This window comes from Notolepis coatsorum (genome assembly GCF_963971535.1).
Source record: "Notolepis coatsorum genome assembly, chromosome: 2".
Taxonomy (NCBI): domain Eukaryota; kingdom Metazoa; phylum Chordata; class Actinopteri; order Aulopiformes; family Paralepididae; genus Notolepis; species Notolepis coatsorum.
The window spans coordinates 206,278,948-206,300,499 of NC_140166.1; the positions used below are offsets into that span (position 1 = coordinate 206,278,948).

Below are 21,552 nucleotides of genomic sequence, written 5' to 3' on the forward strand. Positions count from 1 at the left end.
ACTGACCTTTGGGAAGTATTTTGACATGTACATGGGTACCTTGGTCGTGTAGTGTATCTTGTAGACGGCCCATTGCAAGTTCATGTACTCTGTCGTCTACTCTAAGCCATCCTAGGTTGTCAAAGTGGGCAGGGGTCAGGTGGGTTCTAGGAGTAAGGTCAAGCAGTAGTCTGACCAGTTTGTTTTGAGATGTTTGTAATTTTGTTTTTACATTTACATTTAGTCATTTAGCTGACGCTTTTATCCAAAGCGACTTACAAGTTCTGTGCGACAAGACAGCAAGAAGGGTATAACTCTATCAGCTGAGTAACAATGTTCATCAAAGTGTTGCCTAGCTAGCAGCTGGGAGTGATAAAATGAATGAATATTGATTAGAGCGTGTGGGGATACAATGAATGAATATAGGGAACGAAAGTTGAAGCTAAGCCACTTATGTCAAGGCTCTAATCAACATTCATTAATTGTTCCCCTCGCGCGCTCTTTCTCCGCCCTCCTTCCCATGCTTTCTTCCATGAGCTCGAAAATATCCGAAGCGTTGCGGTGGTCTGTAACTTGTTTAGTGGTTACGTCATTGCTGTTTCCCCGCAGTCCACCCTCTTGAAATAGCAATGTATTTCCCCATTTCTAAATAGTCTCGTTTAAAACAAATAAAGCATGAACATTTGCATGGTGTACCTTTCTATGCGTATATTCATCCACAATCTATAGCTCAACATGAAAACATTCGCAATTTATAATAGTAAAGGTAGCAAAATAACAACGTTTATGTTTTTCCGTTCACTGAGAAACTACACTTACATTTGGCGCGGCTGAGTGACGTCACCACAGAGCAGACTCCTGGCTGTAGTCACGTGATCCAACACCAGTCCTCTGATCATCTAAAGCCAACCACCATTTTTGAAAGCCACAACCACGATTTGTATACTAATGTAAATCATTGTTTCGTTGTACATATTGTGTATATAGTTTATAACGTTATTGTTTTTTTTACGCAACGTTAGTAGCTAGCTAGCTTGCTAGCCGGTATGGTGCAGTGCTTCGTCCCAGAATGCAATCACAGGTCCGAGAAGAGGACCTGCAAGTTTTATTCGTTCCCGAAACATAAGAAGGTGCGTGAGCGCTGGACCAAACTGATCAGGTGAGCTAATCTCAAGCAGGCGAGGCACCACTAAGATACCCATGTACCTGTCGAAATACTTCCTAAAGGTCAATGAAGTCCACGACCACAACACCAGAGGGAGTTCCACAAATGACGTTCAACCCAGATTCGGCTCAAACAAGGGACTAATGTGGAACGCCCTACCCTCGTTCAAAACCGCTCTCAAAGAGCACCTACGGGTGGCTGCAATTAGAAACTGGCCCCGGTAAATGTAAAAAAAAAAAATCCCCTTCGGGTGTATATATATTTTTTTTATTATCTCTTCTGCTTACACTGGTATGTCATAAATGTATAGATGTAGCAGTACTGTCTATCTGTATGTCAAGTCAAGAGTTTCGTGTATGATGTCATGTTATGATGAATTGAAAATGGGGGACCCTGAGCTGTATTGTACCCATTCTTTAATCTGTTAATAATGTTTTCAATCAATCAATCAATCAATCAATCAAACACAGTACCGTATATTTGCATGTCATAAATGTCTTCATGAATTGAAGCAGTTGTTTGTATTGAGCTGTACTATATTGTACCCATTCTGCAATCTGTTTTCAATCAATCAACCAAAGGCTCCGATTGTCATCATTGTAATTTCCCTGTATAAATAAGATAAGATATTCCTGTATGTCATGTATCCCTATGCCATAAATGTCATGTATGTTGTGTATGTCATAAATGTCACTATGAATTGAAAATGGGGACCCTGATGTAAACAAGACAAATGTCTTTCTCTGGTCTGCATTGAGCCGTACTTTATTGTACCCATTCTGCAATCTGTTAAATAAAGTTTTCATTCATTCATTCATCCCCTTGGGGAAATTCGGTATCATAGCAGCATGGGGGAGGGGGAGGGGAGGTACAGCCAGGTAGTAGAAGACATACAGGTACAGGTCACAGAATTATAGTACAGTGGAGAAGTAAACATTTAAATAGAATAAAACGGCAGTGTAAACAATATAATTAACTCTGGACATGAGCATATGGGCAACAAGGTGCGAGATTTATTGATTGATTGAAAACTGTAACAGATTGCAGAATGGGTACAATAGTAACAATACAGTACGTATGTATGCCCTCTGTTATTTTGCCCTACAATAAATATAGTTACAATATATAATCTAAATCGAATCTAATAATCTAAAAAACGAAATGCTAAATATATGCAATATATAATCTAATAATCCAATAGTCTAAATCGAATCTAATTTATAATCTAAAAATGCTAAATATATGCTCTTCAAATCTTGATACAACTAACGTTAGGCTATAGTCTAATAATACTTTTAACAGTTAGTGCATTTTGTATTTCTTTCCTATTGAAATCCGGTCTAAATAGATTCTACCTTTTACCTTGATATAAACGTATGCAAAACACAGTAAAGCGTATTCTATATGGTTCAGTATTCTATATATGATTCATTATTCTATATCTATGGTTCATTATTCTATATATGTGGTTCAGTATTCTATATATATATATGATTCATTATTCTATATCTATGGTTCAGTATTCTATATATATGATTAATTATTCTAATTAGCATTTGTGAATTCCTATAACGTTACATTAATACACCAGCTGGGGGCGGTCGGGTGGCGTAGCGGAGATTGCGCTCGTCACCAATGCAAGAGGCTGCGGTCTCGACTCCCGGAGTCAGCATTGCCCTGCGGCTTGGACCGGTCGTCATACTAACTCGTTTGGCTGAGTTAGCGGGAGGGAAGTCGAGGGTGGTAATCTGGCGTTGTGGACAGCGACGCCTACAGATCAGGTCTGGGTGCCTGCTCAGCGAAAGGCAGGAAATGGTGAAGGCAGCGTGACCTCCCACGCGTTACGCTTCACCAATGAGAGTCCTCGCTGCCAGGTGAGAAGAGAGCCACTGGCTGTCTCCACATGTGTTGGAGGAAGCATGTGGTGGACTTCAGGGTTCCCTTGTACCGACCAGTAGGAGGAACATGCGCACAACAACCAGGTAGGGGAGGGGGGGAATTGGCATAACGACTAAATTGGGATGGGGAGAAAAATAGACAAATCAGGCGGAGAAAAAGAGAAAAAGAAAAAAAAACACACCAGCTGACCCTGTTTTCCATGCATAAACAGTCCCAGCTTAACCTGTTAATGTTAACCAAAAAAAAAAAAACCTGTTTCAGACGAGCTGACAAAGAGCCGACTGATCACTCACGGGTCTGCACCTGCCACTTTCCAGAAGGAAAACTGAAGGGACCCATCCTATTTAAGAGGAACGAGGCAGAGTATTCCAGGCGAAGTGTTGGTCTTCCAACCCCTTGCAGAGACAGGTTCCCTTCCGTGACACCCAGCACACCGAGCGAACCCAGCATATCCCGGGAGGATGGTAGGTCAGGTCACTGTAGTGTGTGCCATGTCTTGAGAGACGCCCAGCTGATGGCAGCACACTGAGCACAGGGTGAACTTGCGACTCTCAGAGCTGAAACCTTGTCATTTCCCTGTATAAATAAGATAAGATATTCCTTTATTGATCCCCTTGGGGAAATTCTGTATCATAGCAGCATGGGGGAGGGGGAGGGGAGGTACAGCCAGGTAGTAGAAGACCTACAGGTACAGGTCACAGAATTATAGTACAGTGGAGAAGTACAAATTTAATTAGAATAAAAAGGCAGTGTAAACAATATACAATATAATTAACTCTGGACATGCGCATATGGGCAACAAGGTGCGAGATCAGGGTATGTATGCCCTCTGTTATTTTGCCCTTCAATAAATATAGCTACAATATATAATCTAAAAAAACACAAATGCTAAATATATGCAATATATAATCTAATAATCCAATAGTGACATTACATTACCAATATCTTTGCTAAACTATAATCTAGCTAAACTATAACATTACTAGGGATATTTCACTTTAGTAGAACTTGTCACGTTACAGCAGTCGTATCTCTATGTAACATCATCTAACAAGTTACAAGTAATCTAGCGACCACTGTACGCTGTCAACAGCAGGTGTCAGACTCCTAATTTTGGAGACAGTCTAAATATCATACTCCTTAAGTATAAACAAACAGCAGTTTTACAATAAAACTGACAATTCTGAGTCAATGGTACAGTACATGTTTGTGTTTACAGGTTTATTACACAAACAAAAGCAGATCTGGCCAATTTGTTGCAGGTTTGAGTGCTCTGTGTATCTTTGCCCTGCATGAAATATATGGGGAGTGGTTACCATGGTTACCTCTACCTTGCTGGAAGAAATATTCTCAACATTTCACCTCAAGTGAAAAATAGTTCCTATACTCATAATTTGAAAATGGCAACATTAGCTCCAAAAAGTACAGTCGACTCAGAAATATATATTACACAAAATACTATTGCTGTATTGTTGTTTTATGATTCATTAGTATTATATTTAGACTTGGTCCTCAAAATGAATGGAAGTGAACGAGGAGCCTGACACCTGGGAGGAATGGTGGTGTTGACAGCAGACGGCAGGGACGGCAGTGGCGACTAGTTTAAAAGTAGATCACTTTAGATCATTTTTTTTTAATAAACATTAATCTTGGGTTAAAAAATAGCTGCGTTAAAATAATTGTGGGTTAATGCGTTAATAAAGCTTTAACTTTGACAGCCTTGGTTATTACACATTCTTACACATACATGTATGTTGAACATCTGAGGTATTGATGAAGTAACAAAGGAAAAAAGCCAAAAGCACTTACTCCTCAGACATTCTTTGACAATTTTACAGCCCAAAATACAAAAAAGATCCAGGCGGAATAGGTAACAAAGGGTTGAAGAAATATTGTCTGAACTGTCAGATGCAAACTGGCTGTGTGACATAACCGAGCATCTCGCTCAATTGAATAAGAAGCTGTAGGGACGCAAACAAGACCCACCCAAAACTTGACCAATATAGTTGTGAACTGAGACAACCCTTATTTTGTTATTTTTGAGTACAGTTACAGTTGTGTGTTCATGCAGACACATAATAGCAATTTCATTACGAATTGAAAATGGTGGACCCTGATGTAAACAAGTCGAAAGTCTTTCTCTGGTCTGCATCCCCTTAACAATTGTGTGTATTGAGCTGTACTGTACTGTACCCATTCTGCAATCTGTTAATTAAAGTTAATTAAACTATCTTCCATTAGTTGGATGTATGGCCTCTGCAAGGTTGTGTGCAGCCATTTGTTTTTGTAACATCTGCTACATCTGTCCCACGTGTTCTTTGCAGCTCAGTTGTTAGTTCTGCCCCTCTTGACTGTGACAAAAAGGTTTTGAACAAACTTAATGTCATAGCTTGTATTTGATGATCTTCTTCTTTGTTATTTACTTGAATGGTTTGATCATTGATTAATGGAGTAATATGGGGTTCTGATCAACTAAAATTATTTGTTAAAATAACATAAGCTAACATATATTTTTACATCTATGCAAATGCATATGCAATATGTATAACTTGAATAAGTAATAAATACAGAAACAACATGTTTAACAATATGTAAATGAGTAGCTACATTTATTTTACATTACATTAACATTTATACGGTCTTTGGCCCTTTGAGGGCAACCATAATGCTGATGTGGCCCTCTGTGAAAATGAGTTTGACACCCCTGCTTTAGATAGAGGTAAGACTGCTGAAACGTGACAATTTCTATAACATTAATTTTAGATCATTTTGATTTTGATTAGGAAATTACAAACACATCATAAAAACTAATTATCACGACCAATTTGTATTCCTGAGGATATCACCTAAAAGCATGAATAAAAATACTTATTTCCAAGGTGGTCCTCGATGGAATACATAAAAAAAAAAAAAACATAAAACATAAAAACACAGCACATATAGCCTACTAGGAAGAACTTGAGTTTTAGTACCCCGTGTCTACTCTAGCCCTGGAATCTGATTGTCTGCCCTATGGCTGCTGAGCCATTAGGCGTGTTCGAGATTGGCGAGGCGGATGCAGATCTGCGCAGGTTTTACTACGGCCTTGCCAAGCGCGTTGCATGGCGGTTAGAATGTTGTCCGACTTGCTCTGGAAATGTGACGAGGCGAGCCGCGGAAATCTCACGGGAGCGACCCACGCACAGCCTTCAGAGCGAGGCGCCACAGTACCTCTCCAGCAACTGCTCGACGCAAATGCATGATGGGAAACGACTTGCTGTCGTTGCGCAAAGCGCCTATTGGCTCCGAAAAGTTGTCACCAGCCACAAGAGGAAGTTATGAGACATTTGATTGATTGAAATTTTTGAAAACGTTATTAACCGATTGCAGAATGGGTACAATACAGTACGGGTCCCGTCTATCAGATATATTTATTATTATTATTATTGGATACAGCCAGTTTGGGTACCAAGAGCTTCCTCAAATAACGTTATCATCATGATAAACTTCAAGCTGTCAGACACCAAATACATTTTATCAGAGTAATGAATGCTGTCTTAATAGCCATCTCTGCAATGGAGTTTATATCAAAATAACAATATTATCAACCCCCCTGAACAAATTCTTGGTGATTGCTTCTTCAAGTCGATTCTACAGACCGACTGTTTCCATCATCGGAATTAAATAATTATAATGATAATAAATACGACAATTACGTTTTGCATTTATAGTCGTGACTCAATGAGCAATCTGAGCATTACCGCTCTATGTACAGTACTTCTCTAAGCCGTCTGGCTCTCAGTTAACCCAATCGCTAGATAGATGAACGAATTCCATATAAATCTATAGTTCATTAACGATGCAGCAGGCGCAGCTGCACTGATACTTTATCCCGCACATACACACACGCATCGTCTGTTTTGCCTCAATATATACTGTATATATAATTCTGTTTTGCCTCAATATACAGTATATATATATATATTGATGCAAAACAGAATTATTCAGCAGTGTGTGTGCGTGGGCACTGCGGTGGGCAGGAGCGTGCAACAAGATGGTATACATTATGGTATATGAATAGTATATTCCCATATAGCAGGTATATGGTGTGCTGTACATTTGAATCTAATCTAATTTTGCACACGGCCCTTGCATTATAATGAGCTGGACAGGTGTGTATGTGTGTGTGGTAACGTGAACGCGATATCTGCCATGCGAGACTAGGCGAGCAGGCTGTCGTCAAATCTGAAGTGTCCGACGTTCTGACTCCTCCCCCGGCTGCACTCGTCTACTCGTCTACTTTCGAGGCGAGTCGAAATCAATCTCGAACATGCCTATTTGCTCTTCCCATAATTTAGCCTTTACTTTTGTTTTAAAAATGCTTTTGGTTTGACTTTGCTTGGTAGGCAGAGGTAGTTCATTCCAGAGTACTACACCTGTGTAAAAATGACCTTCTTGCTATCTTACTCTTAACACATTGGGTGCCACGCCCCTTCTGGGAAGTGCATCTGGCCTTGCCGCCCATTAACCCCATGTAAACGCTCACCTTGTTTGTAGAGCTAAACCTATATTTAATATTATAGCTATGGGTCTAATAACACCGTAGATTGTCAGTGAGTTGCTTCTGGTCAAAGTGCAAAAAACAGATAATTTTTTCATCCGTACATTTCCGTTTTATACCGTTTTGAATATGAATATAGTTTGGGTGCTTCTGAGTAATCCCAGGAAAAAGATTTCCCTTTTTTTTTTTTTTTTAACAAAGGTTTTTATTGGTGAAGCAATTTTGTACAATTACAAAGTCAGAATTATTCATTTACCCTTTTTCCCTTTTTTTTGTATAATCTATCCCACCCGCGTGATTCTTTTCCGCAGCCGTAGCCCGCGAAGACGGCCCCCGACCGGCCAGCCAGCGCACAGCGAAGACCCCCCCCGACCGGCCCAGCCCCGAAGGGTCTCTTCTGCCCTGCACATATACACTCTCCGCCTCGAAGTGGCCACGCTCCGCCCCTCCCCCGAAGCGGGCCACGCCCAGAGCCAGGGCCAGGGCTAACCCCAACCATAACTCCAAGCACAACCCACCTCGAAAGAGGGCCAACGCACAACCACCCCGAAGCAGAGAACACGCATGCACAAGGCGGACATTTCTATCCCAGAGCCCCCCGGAGCCAAACCAACCAGAGAGGGTCCCCGCTGGTAAGAACAGCTGCCACTTTTTAAAGAATCTTTCGTTAACTCCTCTAAGTGCATACTTAATCTTCTCTAGTTTTAGAAACAAGACCATATCTTTTAGCCAGGCGGAGAAGGGGGGGGGGGGTGTAGACAATTTCCAGGCTAGGAGTATTCTCCGTCTGGCCAAGAGCGTGGCAAAAGCCAACATGTCAGTCTCGTTCGGCTTAATAGGGAGAGGCTCAGCCGGTACCCCGAAAATGGCTAACAGTGGACAGGCTGTATTGAGGACCATAATGGTCTAAGCCCTGGGCAGGACCAAAACATGTGAGAGAGATCAGCTTGTGGACTATTACAGTGGTCACAATTGGGATTGGAGTCTGAGTAGATTTCAGCTAGTCTTGCTTTGCTGTAGTGTACTCTGTGTACCACCTTTAGTTGTATTAGACTGAGTCGGGCACAAGTGGAGGAGGAATTCACCCTATCCAGTGCTCCCCCCACCACTCCTCTGTCAGTTCCACCCCCAGCTCCTCCTCCCACCTGGACCTCGTTTTAGCGCTTTTGTCTTTGGTCAAGCACATAATATTTTGATACATTTCAGATATAAGCCCTTTTTGGTTTGGTGATAGACCCAAGAGTCTCTCCCAATTTGATTGTTGAGGGGGGCTAGGAAATGAGTCAAATTGTGCACATACAAAATTATGTATCTGAAGATAACGAAATAGATCTGAGCGTGGAAGACCAAATTGGAGACATAAGGAGCTAAAACTGGAGAAAGTGTCACCGTCATATAGATCCTTGAAACTATTTATTCCGAGTCTGTTCCAGTGTGTAAAAGACGAGTCCAGAGTGGTTGCACTTTGCACTTCTAAGCTACACCAGTCCGTTTCTGGGGTTTTTAACCAAAGAATAATTTTATGGATGTTGGCAGACCAGTAATAGTGCATGAAATTGGGGAGCGCAAGTCCACCTGACCTCCTAGGTCCTTGTAGGATGGCTTTGCCTATTATAGGAATCTCCCCCCCCCTCCAGATAAAGGCAGATATTGCTTGGTCTATTGTGAGAAAAAAGGATTTGGGTAGAAATAGAGGGAGACATTGAAAGACATACAGGAATTTGGGCAGGATATTCATCTTAACACATTGCACTTTACCGGAGAGTGAGAGGGGCAGGCTGCTCCAACGTTGAAAGTCAGCTTTCATGTTAGTGATTAATGGGGGGAAGTTAGCTTAAAAAATAGAGTTTAATTGATTGATTGAAAACTTTATTAACACATTGAGTGCCAGCGACGTCATATCTCGTTTTATTAGCCCCCCCATTGAGTGCCGACGACGACAATTATCGCTTTCTTTTTTTATTAGAATTCATATTTCATCAACCGAGTCTCCCGTTGGTACAGCAGCCCCTGTAGGAGCTCAGAATGCAAAAAAGCGCCCCCTATCGTCTATCCCTGTGTAACTGCAGGCAGTCGATTAGACTGACCTGGGATCTGTAGATCTGTAGAGGTGGAGCCAACTGGCTCCATTGTGCTGGCGATGGATCTGATGATGAGGGATCTGATCGCGAGACGGAAATCAGCCTGGAATATATATTTACAGCAGCCAATATTCAATCAATAAGCGTGATCGATATTTGGAATGGCGATCAGGAATTGGAATAATCTTTTTGGAGAACATCTGATCTAAGGTAAGGAGTCTATGTTACCAGTTTTGGGGTAATCGGAGCTGTATTCGCTGAGATAACAGCGTGTCCCCTATGTGTGATGTGGCTGTTTGGCTGTGATCGCTGATGAGGAAATAAGAGAATAGATTTTTCAGCTCGTGTCTATAGTAGGGATGCACCGAAAATTCTGCCACTGAAAATTATCGGCCGAAAATGGTTAAAAATGCTCTTTCGGCTTTTGGCCGAAAGGGTTTTAGCACCGAAAATATATCACCGAATGTCAAAGAACAGGGATACGTAACGTTTGTAACCGAAAGTGTTGTTGTGATGACGTAATCAAAACGTGCAACGTGTAACGTGAGCAGCTTGGCAGCTCTTCCTGCGTTCTGCAGCCTGTGATAACTAACTCCTCTTGGGAGTCGCGCTGTTTCTATGTAAACTCCGCGACCGCGAGCAACGCATCCAATAAATGCGTCTTTAACATGCTTTATATCCTCGCCATTACTATATGCCCGTCGCGGTTAAAACATTTTAACTAACGTTAGCGTTAAGCTAGCTAACACTTCCATTCCTCTTTGACCCGTCTCTCGTAAGATAAGTCATCCCCCGCTAAGAGTCATGGGAGATGTAGTAAATACAACAGTCCTGTGTGTGTGTCTTTATGCAGATCGTTATGCAGTTTAAAAGCACCTTGGCTTTGTTCTGAATGCACTTTGTTGTAGTTATCCTACAGAGATGTTTGTAATTTTGTTTTTAGCGCCTTTGAGGTGCTTTGGTACCATGAGGTGCAAGCATAGTCGTAGTACCCTTGAATGAGTGCTCCTGCCAGAGTTCAGGGTATTCTTGTTTACCAGAGAGGAGATCCGGTACAAGAATCGAGTTCGTTGGTTGACTTTTTTATTACATTGGATGCCATTTTTTCACAGGAAAGATTAGCCTTTAGGATGGAACCCAGGTAGGTAATTTCATCTTTCCTTGTGACTATTGTCACCCACTGTAACTGAGAAGCCGTCGGTCTTGCTGAGTTTGTTATTTGAACCGAAGAGAATGGACTTTGTTTTGCCCATGTGTAATGATAGTTTGTTATCGGCGAGCCATATGCAGATTTTGCCTAGTTCCGAGCTGAGGGTTTTTTCAACCTGTAACTTGTTCTTGTCAGAGACCAGCAGGGCTGAGTCGTCCGCAAACAGGAACAAGTTGCAGTCACAAGCTGACGACATGTCATTTGCATAAATTAGGAACAGTAGCGGTCCTAGTATGCTTCCTTGTGGAACACCACAGCTCACTGGGAGGGGGGGGGGATAGGGTACCGTTTACCTCCACCATCTGTTCTCTCCCCTCCAGGTAGGATTGTATCCAGCTCACTGATAGATTATCAAAACCAATTGCTTTTAGCTTGTCAATCAGAATGGTGTGATCGACAGTGTCGAAGGCCTTTTGTAGGTACAGCATGACCATGCCGCAGTATTTGCCCACGTCCACCTCTTGTTTGATGTGGTCGTTCAAATAGAGAAGGCATGTGTCAGTGGACTGGGATGTTCTGAAGCCAGATTGGAATTCGTAGATTTTTTTCCGCGAGGTACTATTTTTTCCATGACTTTCGAGATGGAGGTAAGGATAGAAACAGGACGGTAGTTGCCTGGGTCTAATTTGCTGCCCTTTTTGTGCAGGGGTGTTACTCTCGCAATTTTGAAGTCCTTGGGGACGTGTCCCTGTTTTATGGAGAGGTTTATTATGTGTGTGATGACTGGGGTGATGGCGGCTGCTGAGTCTCTGAGGAATTTGGAGGGGATGTTGTCATGGCCAGTGGCCTTGTTTGGTTGGAGGGCGCTCAGTTTTTTGAGTACCTCATCTGTTGTTACCATTTCCAGTTTGAAGTCGTCTTTGTGGACCCCTAGGTTCTTGTAGTATGCTACTATGTGTTCTACCCCATAATGCCCTGAGTGGGAGGGTAGTTTGTTTACCAGTGTTGTGGCTATGTTTGTGAAGAAAGTGTTTAAGTAATTGGCTACATCCAGCTAGTCTGTGATGAGCGTGTTGTCCATCTTTATGTTTATGTTTGAGAATCTGGTTTTAAGTTTTTTACTGCAGCCTAGTTGATTATTGAGTAATTTCCATTTAAGGTGTGGGTGATCTTTATGCCCAGATATTTAAAGCCTGATTGTGACAGACGAAAGGGAATTGAATATTGTGTCATTTGTAAGGCTGGGTTGTTAATGGGGAAACATTCACTTTTATGAAAATTCAGCTTATAGCCTGAGAGAGCCAAACTCTCTCAACATAGATTCTATTTGAGGGATGGAGGTAATAGGATCCGTCAAATAGAGCAGAAGGTCGTCAGCGTAAAGGGAAACCCTGTGTTCGATTCCGTGATGGGTGATACCACCGAAGTGGGGCGAGGACTTGAGTGCAATGGATAGAGGTTCAGCGGCGACGGCAAACAATAGCGGAGACAAAGGACAACCCTGGCGTGTCCTTCTGGAGAGTGGGAAATAAGGGGAATTTATAGAGTTGGTAGTACCACAGGCCAAGGGGGCGGAGTAGAGTAGCCGGACCCATGAAATAAATGTGTCCCGAACCCAAATTTCTTCAGAGTCATGAACAAGTACTCCCACTCCATGCGGTCAAAGGCCTTCTCCGCGTCCAGAGATATAATTACCTCAGGAGGGAGAGAAGGACCTGAAGTGTGTATAATATTCAAGAGTCTGCGAATGTTAGAAAAGGAGTGGCGACCCTTAACCTGTTCCACCCGACGGGACCGGTACCGGTCCCAAAATGGCATCTGGTCATAAATCAATATTTTTCAGAGTGTTGCATACATTTTGCGATTTTAATATCAAACGTTTTCAAGTATTAACATCACTAACATGTCACAAAAGCATGTAGAATGTATATTATCATCAATACGTTAGTTTAGCAATAGGTTAAAAGTGCCTTTAGATAGATTTAACTTTTCGATTTTATGAAGTCTAGTCGCAAGGGCGACCATTTTGGAAATTTTGAACCGTGGGAATTGTAGTTTTTGCTGCCATTTTGTAGATCAGCGTTGGAATCTTTCCGAACTACACTTCCTGGAAGATTATATGGGGTTCAATGTTCAGAGCTCTGTATGAATTATTTCAATAACTGTTATTATTCGGGATAATAAGCCACAAAAGGTAACGTTTTTGACACATTTTTAAATGCAGTTAGTTTCTCTTCCCTATTGTTAACATGTAGGAACAATTAGATCTGAAATTAGTTTCAAAACGGTTGCACTGTGGGGAAAATTAAAAAGTACAGTAGATTACAGTAGATTTCATTATCTGTTCTTATGCATGCCTGGTGATACTAAATCCAAATTGAACTCGGGCATTTGAAAGCTAATATATGTATATATATATATAAATGTGCGAATTGGCTATAATAAGGTCATTTATAAGCATCATATTCTATATTCTATAATAATATTTCAAATTGCATTGGTCCGGATGGGAGAATTCAGTACTGTATCTACAGAACCTTCGGTTTAATCATTTCCCCTTTATTAATTTCCTTCGATTTCTTTTACACATGATCTCAAGAGGGTACTGAATGAGATCAGTGGCCGTTTTTTAAGTTTGGTCATTATTATCATGGTGTTATTCACTGTCAAAGATGCAAAGAAAAATCATAATTCATATTCTCCTTTGTTTCATCACAATTTAAGCAAGCCTAGTAATAGACACAATATTTCTGACACTGAATACATTCCCTGAGGTCCATAGATGTCCCTAGATACCAAGAATATGCAAATGACCCTTGTAGACGTGGAGCAATATTCCATTTACCTAGGTATATATTTTAGGCGAAAATATTCCACAGGTGGAACAGGTTAATGAAGCCAGTCTAGTCCTCAGAAATAATCAGAGGTAAGATGTTCTCCACACGCCTGGCCATCACCTTGGCAATGACTTTTCCATCGTTGTTAATCAGCGAAATTGGGCGATATGATCCACAATCTGTGGGGTCTTTGTCTTTTTTAAGTAGGAGGGAAATGGTTGCTTGGGTGAGTGTATGTGGCAGTGTCTCATTTTTTAGGGACTCGTTAAACATTTCCATCAGAAGCGGGGCGAGTTTGTCACAAAACCTTTTATAAAAACCTGCCTCATAGCCATCTGGACCCGGTGCCTTGCCACTCTGCATAGCATTGATAGCCTCCTTGATCTCATCAATGTTAAATGGTCTGTCTAAATCCTTAGCCAGCTCCGGGTCTATAGACGGGAATTCTAGGTAATTAAAAAATGTATCCATAGATATTCTGTCGGGAGGGGGTTCGGATGTGTAGAGAGAGGAGTAAAACACTTCAAAGACCTTATTAATGTCTTGGGGTTTGGAGACTATGTTATTAGAGCGATCCCTTATCTGTGGGATCAGCCTGGAGGTTGCTCTGCGCTTGAGCTGATGTGCAAGCAGCCGACTGTTCTTGTCTCCATATTCATACGACAGGCCGCGGGAGTGGAACAGCAGACCTTCAGCTTTCTTTGTGGATAATAGATCGAATTCAGACTGCAAATCAAGCTTCTTTTTATACAATTCAGGTTAAGGGTCTGTGGCGTACTCACCATCAAGCTGGAGAATAGAATCTGTAAGGTCTTGCAACCGCTTTTTCTGAGTTTTGTTCGCATGGGCTACATGGGAAATGATTTCACCACGCAGAACCACTTTTAAAGTCTCCCACAACAGTGAGTGAGATATTGAATCCGATCTATTGATGAGTAAGAAGTCATCAATTGACTTAGAAGTTTTGTCGCAAAACCCCTTGTCGGAAAGTAGCAAGGTATCGAATCTCCAGGGAGGGCGATCTTTTCTATTCAGAGTAAAGGAGATGTCCATTTGTATAGGCGCATGGTCCGAAATCACAATGGCTAAATAGTCAACTGAGCGGACAGAGTCTAACAGGGTTTTATCAATAAAAAAATTATCTATTCTGGTATAAGAGTGGTGTACATGTGAAAAAAAAGAGAACGCTTTTAACACATTGTGTGCTGGCAGGGGGTGCGCTATTTATCGCTTGAGTGCCAGCGCTTTAGTCAATGAGAGGACGGGGATATTTGCGAACGCATAAACTATATCTTAAATTATGGCTATGTGTCTAATACAACCGTCACTTATCAATGACCTGCTTGCAGTCAATATGTACAAAACGGATTGTTTTTTCATCAGTACATTTCTGTTTTATACCGTTTTGAATAAGAGTATAGTTTTGAAGATTTCTAGTGATTTGAGCCCAGCTCTCGGCATTTCTACCAGTTTCGCTGGTCGTTCATACTAACGCAATTGGCAGTGTTAGGGGTGGGAAGCTGGTGGGTGGGGATCGGACGTTGTGGACAGCGACTCCTACAGGTCGGTTGGTGCGCCTGCGCAGCAGAATCAGGAAGTGACGAGGGCACGCAGACCCTCTCCGCTGAGAGATCGCGCTGTGCAGGTGAAAAGATGTGACGGCTGCCTCCTCGTGTACCGGAGGGGACACGTGATGCAAGGCTTTGTCCACATTGCAGCCGGCCAGTGGGAGGCATGGCCTAACAGCGTTCGAGACAGGGGAGGGTAGAATTGGACAATACGAAAATTGGGATGGGAGAAAAATAGAAAATGGGAGAAAAGGTAGAAAAAAAAAGATTTCTAGTGATTCCAGAAAACGCTAGATTATCGATAGTATGTGTACTTATGCACGCTAGAGAAGCGGGCTGAAAAATCGATTATCCATGTCCTGGTCAGCGCTAACGTCATATACACACATAGGGGACACGTTGTGAACGCTGTGAAAAAAAACTCTGATTAACCCAATACTGGTAAAATAGATTCTTTACCTCAGATCAGATGTTCTGCAAAAAGATTATTCCAATTCCTGATCGCCATTCCAAATATCGATCGCGTTTATTGATCCAACGTTAGACCTCGAAACAGATCATCCACGCTGCTTTCGGTTGCCTCAATGAATGCAATAGTCTCAGGTTACATGGCTCAGAAGTCAAATGTGGAGCCCGGAGTTTTTTTTTCTCATGCATTTTCATTGACTCCAATCCAATGGGTGCAATACCATCCGGGAGACGATGGGGCACAGTATTTGCCCTTTTTTAGGTCAGAGCCAGTCCCAATGATAACGTGAGGCTGGATGGATGAAAAATTTATGGATATTGCTAATAAAAGAAATAACGATTAAATAACGAGATTTCTCGTCATTTGCACTCAACGCATGGCGGCCAACAACGAGATTTCTCGTTGCTGGCACCCAATGTATTAATAGTGGGTTAGCAGATCTCCATGGGTCTACACATCCATTTTCCCTCATAAAGGCTGATAAGGACCTGGACATTTTAGAGAGTGTTGAGGGTCTTAGAGAAGAGCGATCCAAAACCGGGTCCATAACACAGTTCAAATCTCCCCCCAAAATAAGTTGGTGTGTGTTTAAGTTTGGGAGGGAGGAGAGGATCTTGTTCATAAAACCAACATCATCCCAGTTGGTAGCGTAAATATTGACTAAGAGCACTGGGGTTTGGAATAGAGTGCCTGTTACAATTATATATCTACCATCCGGGTCAGAGATAATGTTAGAGGATGTGAATTGAGCTTTTTTGTTTACCAGTATCGCAACACCTCTTGCCCGAATATTAAAATTGGAGTGAAATACCTGGCTGATCCAAGGCTTGTGTAGTCTAATTTGATCTGCTTTCAATAAATGAGTTTCCTGTAGAAACATGTTATCTGCCTTCAGGTTTTTTAGGTGAGCAAAGACCCTTGAATGTTTGACTGGCCCATTCATAGATTTGACATTCCATGTGATCAGTCTAACAGAGTTGTCCCTCCCATTATTAGATGAAGTCATGATTTAGTTCAAGATTTGAGTGGTCCCATATACAGGCCCCTTGTATAGGGGTATTGCAGACTCTACAAAGTAAAAAAAAAAAAACAGATAAGTAAATATAAACATATGTATGTGTAACCACGACATCTGCAACAACAACAGAAAATACAGACCTTTCCCGGACCGCATATGGTGTAAGTAACCCCCAAAAGAATCCCATTCCTATTCCCATCCTAGGTTCCCTTCTCTTCTTCCCACATCTAGAGAACCGCAGGTAATCGCTACTAAACTTCCGGTGCATCCACAGACCTTAACCTAACCTAGAACTATAGGTTAAACTGAACACAGAGCGTGAGCTCCCAATTTACTAAGAGTGTAGAGAAGAAAAAATATATATCAAAGAGCATTTCGCTGTGACAAGCGACACATTATAGAAATAACTGCAAGATACAAAATATGAATAACAACTCGAGATTTGTCGAGGAAAGAAAAGAGTGGGGGGGGGGAAACTACAAGTAGGCTGGCATGATAACATCATACAGTCCAAGTCAGCTGTTAGCCAGACTACGTTAAAGCTGGTGTGTAAACAAACCCCCACCGTTGTGTAATTACCTCAGTCATGCCAATGAGCATTGTAGAACGCCTGGGCAGATGCGGGAGAGTAAAAATACAACGTTTGGTCGTTAAAGTCCACGCGGAGGCGAGCTGGGTACAGAAGTCCAAAACGAACGTTTTTCTTGTAGAGTCGGGCTTTCACGTTGTTGTAAGCCGCACGCTTTCGGGACAGTTCGACGCTGAAGTCAGGGTAGAGTGAGATCTTGTGGCCACGGTACCGCAGATCCTCCCTTCTCTTCCCAAAAATACGCTCCTTGTCCTGGTAGTTGTGGAAGAGTACGATGAAAGCTCTGGGTCTGGGGTTGTTTCCTCTGGCTTTATTTTCTTTGTTTTCTTTCCCCAGCCTGTGAGCGCGAGACAGTATGAGCGGTGTGGGAAAAAAGTTAGCACCACAAATATCCGAAAACAATTCGGTCATGAATTGGATTGGATCCGAGCCTTCCATTTTCTCAGGGATGTCGATCACTCTCAAGTTGGCTATGCGCGAGCGGTTTTCAAGATCATCCACCTTGTCGGCTAGCAGAGCTTTCTCTGTTTTGAGTTGAGCATATGCGCCCTCTATCTCAACGACTCTGTTGCTGTAGTCAGACGAGCCCGATTTGACGGAGGTGAGCCGATGTCCATGCATATCCAACGTGGATTTCCAGGGATTCACTCACCGGTGCGAGAGCTGATTATAGCAGCGAGGTGACCACTGACGTCACATCGGTAAGTATGGCAGTACGGAGGTTCTCCAAATCGCTGGGTAAGGCTGACGCTGTCTTAGCTTTGGCTGGGGAAGCAGTCATGTCTTTAGCCCCGCTAGCAAGTGCAGTAGCTTGGAGGATAGTAGAAGTTGCATTCAACGTTTTATCTGTTTCCTTTACTCTTCCCGTCATGTTATGAAACGTAGTGCAGTATTCGTATTTTAGTCTTAAAGTTTAAACGGTGAATTGCAGCATGTCGCTTGTCAAATAAATAAATAGTTTGCAAATTGTGCGGGAGCCACTTTCTTCCATCTATCCCGTCTCCATGCTTAACCGAAAGTCAGGAAAAAGATTTCCACAAAAAATAGCGTTTTAGTGGAATCCACTTATCACGTTGTCATTTTTCTCCTGATTACAGAATCTTCCTGAAATCAACGCTAGATTATCGTTATTATCCTTCCTCAAGCACCCATGATATGTGGTTTAGAGCGGCGTTACTTTGTCACAATAGAATTAACAGCCTGATGTTTTATTTGTCTGTTTAGGAGGGTGGAAAGGAAGCCTGAAACCACCTCACGCCTGTGAAGCTGTCATTTCCCCAGAGGGAACGATAAAGATCCTGTTCTCTTTTCCCCACTTGGCTAAACCCCTGCGCGTCCGCTCCAACAGTAAGGAGCTACGTCCGCCCCGTGTTGAAGAAGAAGGTCAGTCGCCCGCCTGCGCCGAAGAACGAGGCGACCGGTCACCCGAAGCGGCGCCGAGCTCGACTGAAAGCGAGGAACGTGAGATTTGCCCCGGCGTCTCCACCCAGACGGACGGCGTCCCGATGTTCGAGCGTGTGGAGAGGGCCGGCGTCTCCACCCAGACAGACGGCGTCCGGATATCTGAGCGTGTGGAGAGGGTCATGCAGGAGATCGAGCTTTACAACACCAAGGCAGAGCTGAAGGCTCTGAAGGAGAAGCAGGCCTACTGCCGCAGCGTATACTCCGCCTCGCAGCTGAGCGAAGAGGCCCTGAGGATGGAGACGGGGATAACGGACAGGGACACGTTCAACGCCCTCATGGAACACCTGAGCCTCTCCTCCACCTCCATCAGCTACAGCTCCGGGTGGAGCGTGAAGTCCCTCACACTGGAGGACCAGGTTCTCCTGACGCTCATGAAGCTGAAGCATAAGTACGTAGACCTCCACCTCGCCTCGCTCTTCCACTGCAGCGTGTCCACCGTCACCAATGTCACCGCCACCTTCATGGCCGTTCTGCAGAGTTTGCCTTTTAAAGACATCGTGGCGACGTTGCCGGGCCGTGGAAAGAAGCACACGTTCACTCCGGCGTTGTTCACCACGTTGGCTAAGTTGAAGTTGAAGCCTCAGGTGAAAGGGACGTGCGCAAAGAAATCCTCTCAACAAACGGAGGCCGGCGCTCCTTCGCATCCTTCCGTGGACTTGCCCCCTCTGCGTTCTGAATCCCCCGCGGGAAACGCTTCCCCGGATCCCAAACGACTCTGCCCGACGTGTGGAGTGTTTGACTGTGACAAGCCAGGTGATCAGACGTTGACGAACGATCCTTGGCGGTGTCAAACTCAATCGCCAAGAGGGCCGAAAAAGAGGATAAAAAAAATAATAATCAAAAAGGGACCAGTTTCTTCATCAGAGGTACACCAACACGAGACGTACGTATTACTAGAATTCACAAGTCAACATTCATAGCCTAAATAATTATTTTTAGTTATCTATGGCCACATGAGGTGGTGTGACATGCAATACCAGTAGATCACAATGTAAAATCACTATACCATGCAGAACAAGCATAATCGAAATTACACTGGATTAGAGATGCAACTAATATTTTTTTAACTTTTAGGTTTAGATCACGTGTGTATCTATATAAAAATTTTACATTCGTTGCGACTTTGGACAGGACTGTCACTGCGATTTCTTCTCCAGAGACAGACTGGTCAAGAGTGATTCCTAGATATTTCACACTTGTTTTGGACTCTATGATGTTCCATTCACACTGTACTGTGGTCGTTTTCCTCTTCCTGAGCTTCATTTTAGTTCCAAATAAAATATACTCTGTCTTTCCTAAATGCAATGATAGCAGGCAGCACCCACAACTTTTCATGTTCCTGTTCCCCAGGACAGTTGAAAATCAGAGAAGCCCCTCCAAATGCTGATTTCACTCTGATGTCAAATCTGGGGCTGCTCCATAGACGGTGAAGTTATGAAAAAGATGTTTGTGTGAGCTCTGTCTACTCTCATTTGAATGCCAGAGTTTACACAAACATTTCATGGCCTCATAAAGTCAGGACCCCATTTATTGTCTATTGAAACAGACCCAGATATTACATCTCAGTTTGGATGGTTTAGATCGCTCTCGCTCTCGCTCTTGCTCTTGCTCTCTCTCTCTCTCTCTCTCTATCTCTCTCTCTCTCCCTCTCTCTCTCTCCCTCCCTCTCTCTCTCTTTCTCTCTGTGATTTCTAGCTTTCTAAATGTAGAGTGGTCAGTGTTCACAAATACTGACTGAACTGTCCTGGCGCACAGGAAGAACACATGGGAATTGTTAACATGGGTGATAATTCCCCTAGCTACAGTGGTCAGTTTTTTAGCTGCTAAAATACGTTTCAGAATACAAACGACTGCCACCAATTGTTCAACAGCCAAATAAAAGTTACTTTGTCACAATAGAATTAACAGCCTGATGTTTTATTTTTCTGTTTAGGAGGGTGGAAAGGAAGTCTGAAACCACCTCACGCCTGTGAAGCTGTCATTTCCCCAGAGGGAACGATAAAGATCCTGATCTCTTTTCCCCACTTGGCTAAACCCCTGCGCGTCCGCTCCAACAGTAAGGAGCTATGTCCGCCCCATGTTGAAGAAGAAGGTCAGACGCCCGCCTGCGCCGAAGAACGAGGCGACCGGTCACCCGAAGCGGCGCCGAGCTCGACTAAAAGCGAGGAACGTGAGATTTGCCCCGGCGTCTCCACCCAGACGGACGGCGTCCCGATGTTCGAGCGTGTGGAGAGGGCCGGCATCTCCACCCAGACAGACGGCGTCCGGATATCTGAGCGCGTGGAGAGGGTCATGCAGGAGATCGAGCTTTCCAACACCAAGGCAGAGCTGAAGGCTCTGAAGGAGAAGCAGGCCTACTGCCGCAGCGTATACTCCGCCTCGCAGCTGAGCGAAGAGGCCCTGAGGATGGAGACGGGGATAACGGACAGGGACACGTTCAACGCCCTCATGGAACACCTGAGCCGCACCTCCATCAGCTACAGCTCCGGGTGGAGCGTGAAGAAGTCCCTCATGCTGGAGGACCAGGTTCTCCTGACGCTCATGAAGCTGAATCATAAGTACGTAGACCGCCACCTCGCCTTGCTCTTCCACTGCAGCGTGTCCACCGTCACCAACGTCACCACCACCTTCATGGCCGTTCTGCAGAGTTTGCCATGTGTGAAACACATGTTCACGCCAGCGTTGTTCACCAAGTTGTTGAACTGGAAGCCTCAAGTGAAAGGGACGTGCGCAAAGAAATCCTCTCAACAAACGGAGGCCGGCGCTCCTTCGCATCCTTCCGCGGACTTGCCC

The 21,552-nt window shown here is 43.4% G+C and overlaps 1 protein-coding gene across 1 annotated transcript; it reads left to right on the forward strand.

Moving 5' to 3' along the window:
• Positions 1–1,025: 1,025 nt before the first annotated feature.
• LOC311224029 (uncharacterized protein) lies at positions 1,026–20,814 on the forward strand (the record flags this gene model as incomplete). The annotated part of the gene is made up of 5 exons (XM_084308832.1): positions 1,026–1,138; positions 3,305–3,507; positions 7,895–8,215; positions 18,520–19,642; positions 20,693–20,814. 5 exons carry the CDS (start codon positions 1,026–1,028, stop codon positions 20,730–20,732), a joined length of 1,800 nt encoding a protein of 599 aa, XP_084164958.1. The 3' UTR covers positions 20,733–20,814.
• Positions 20,815–21,552: the final 738 nt, after the last annotated feature.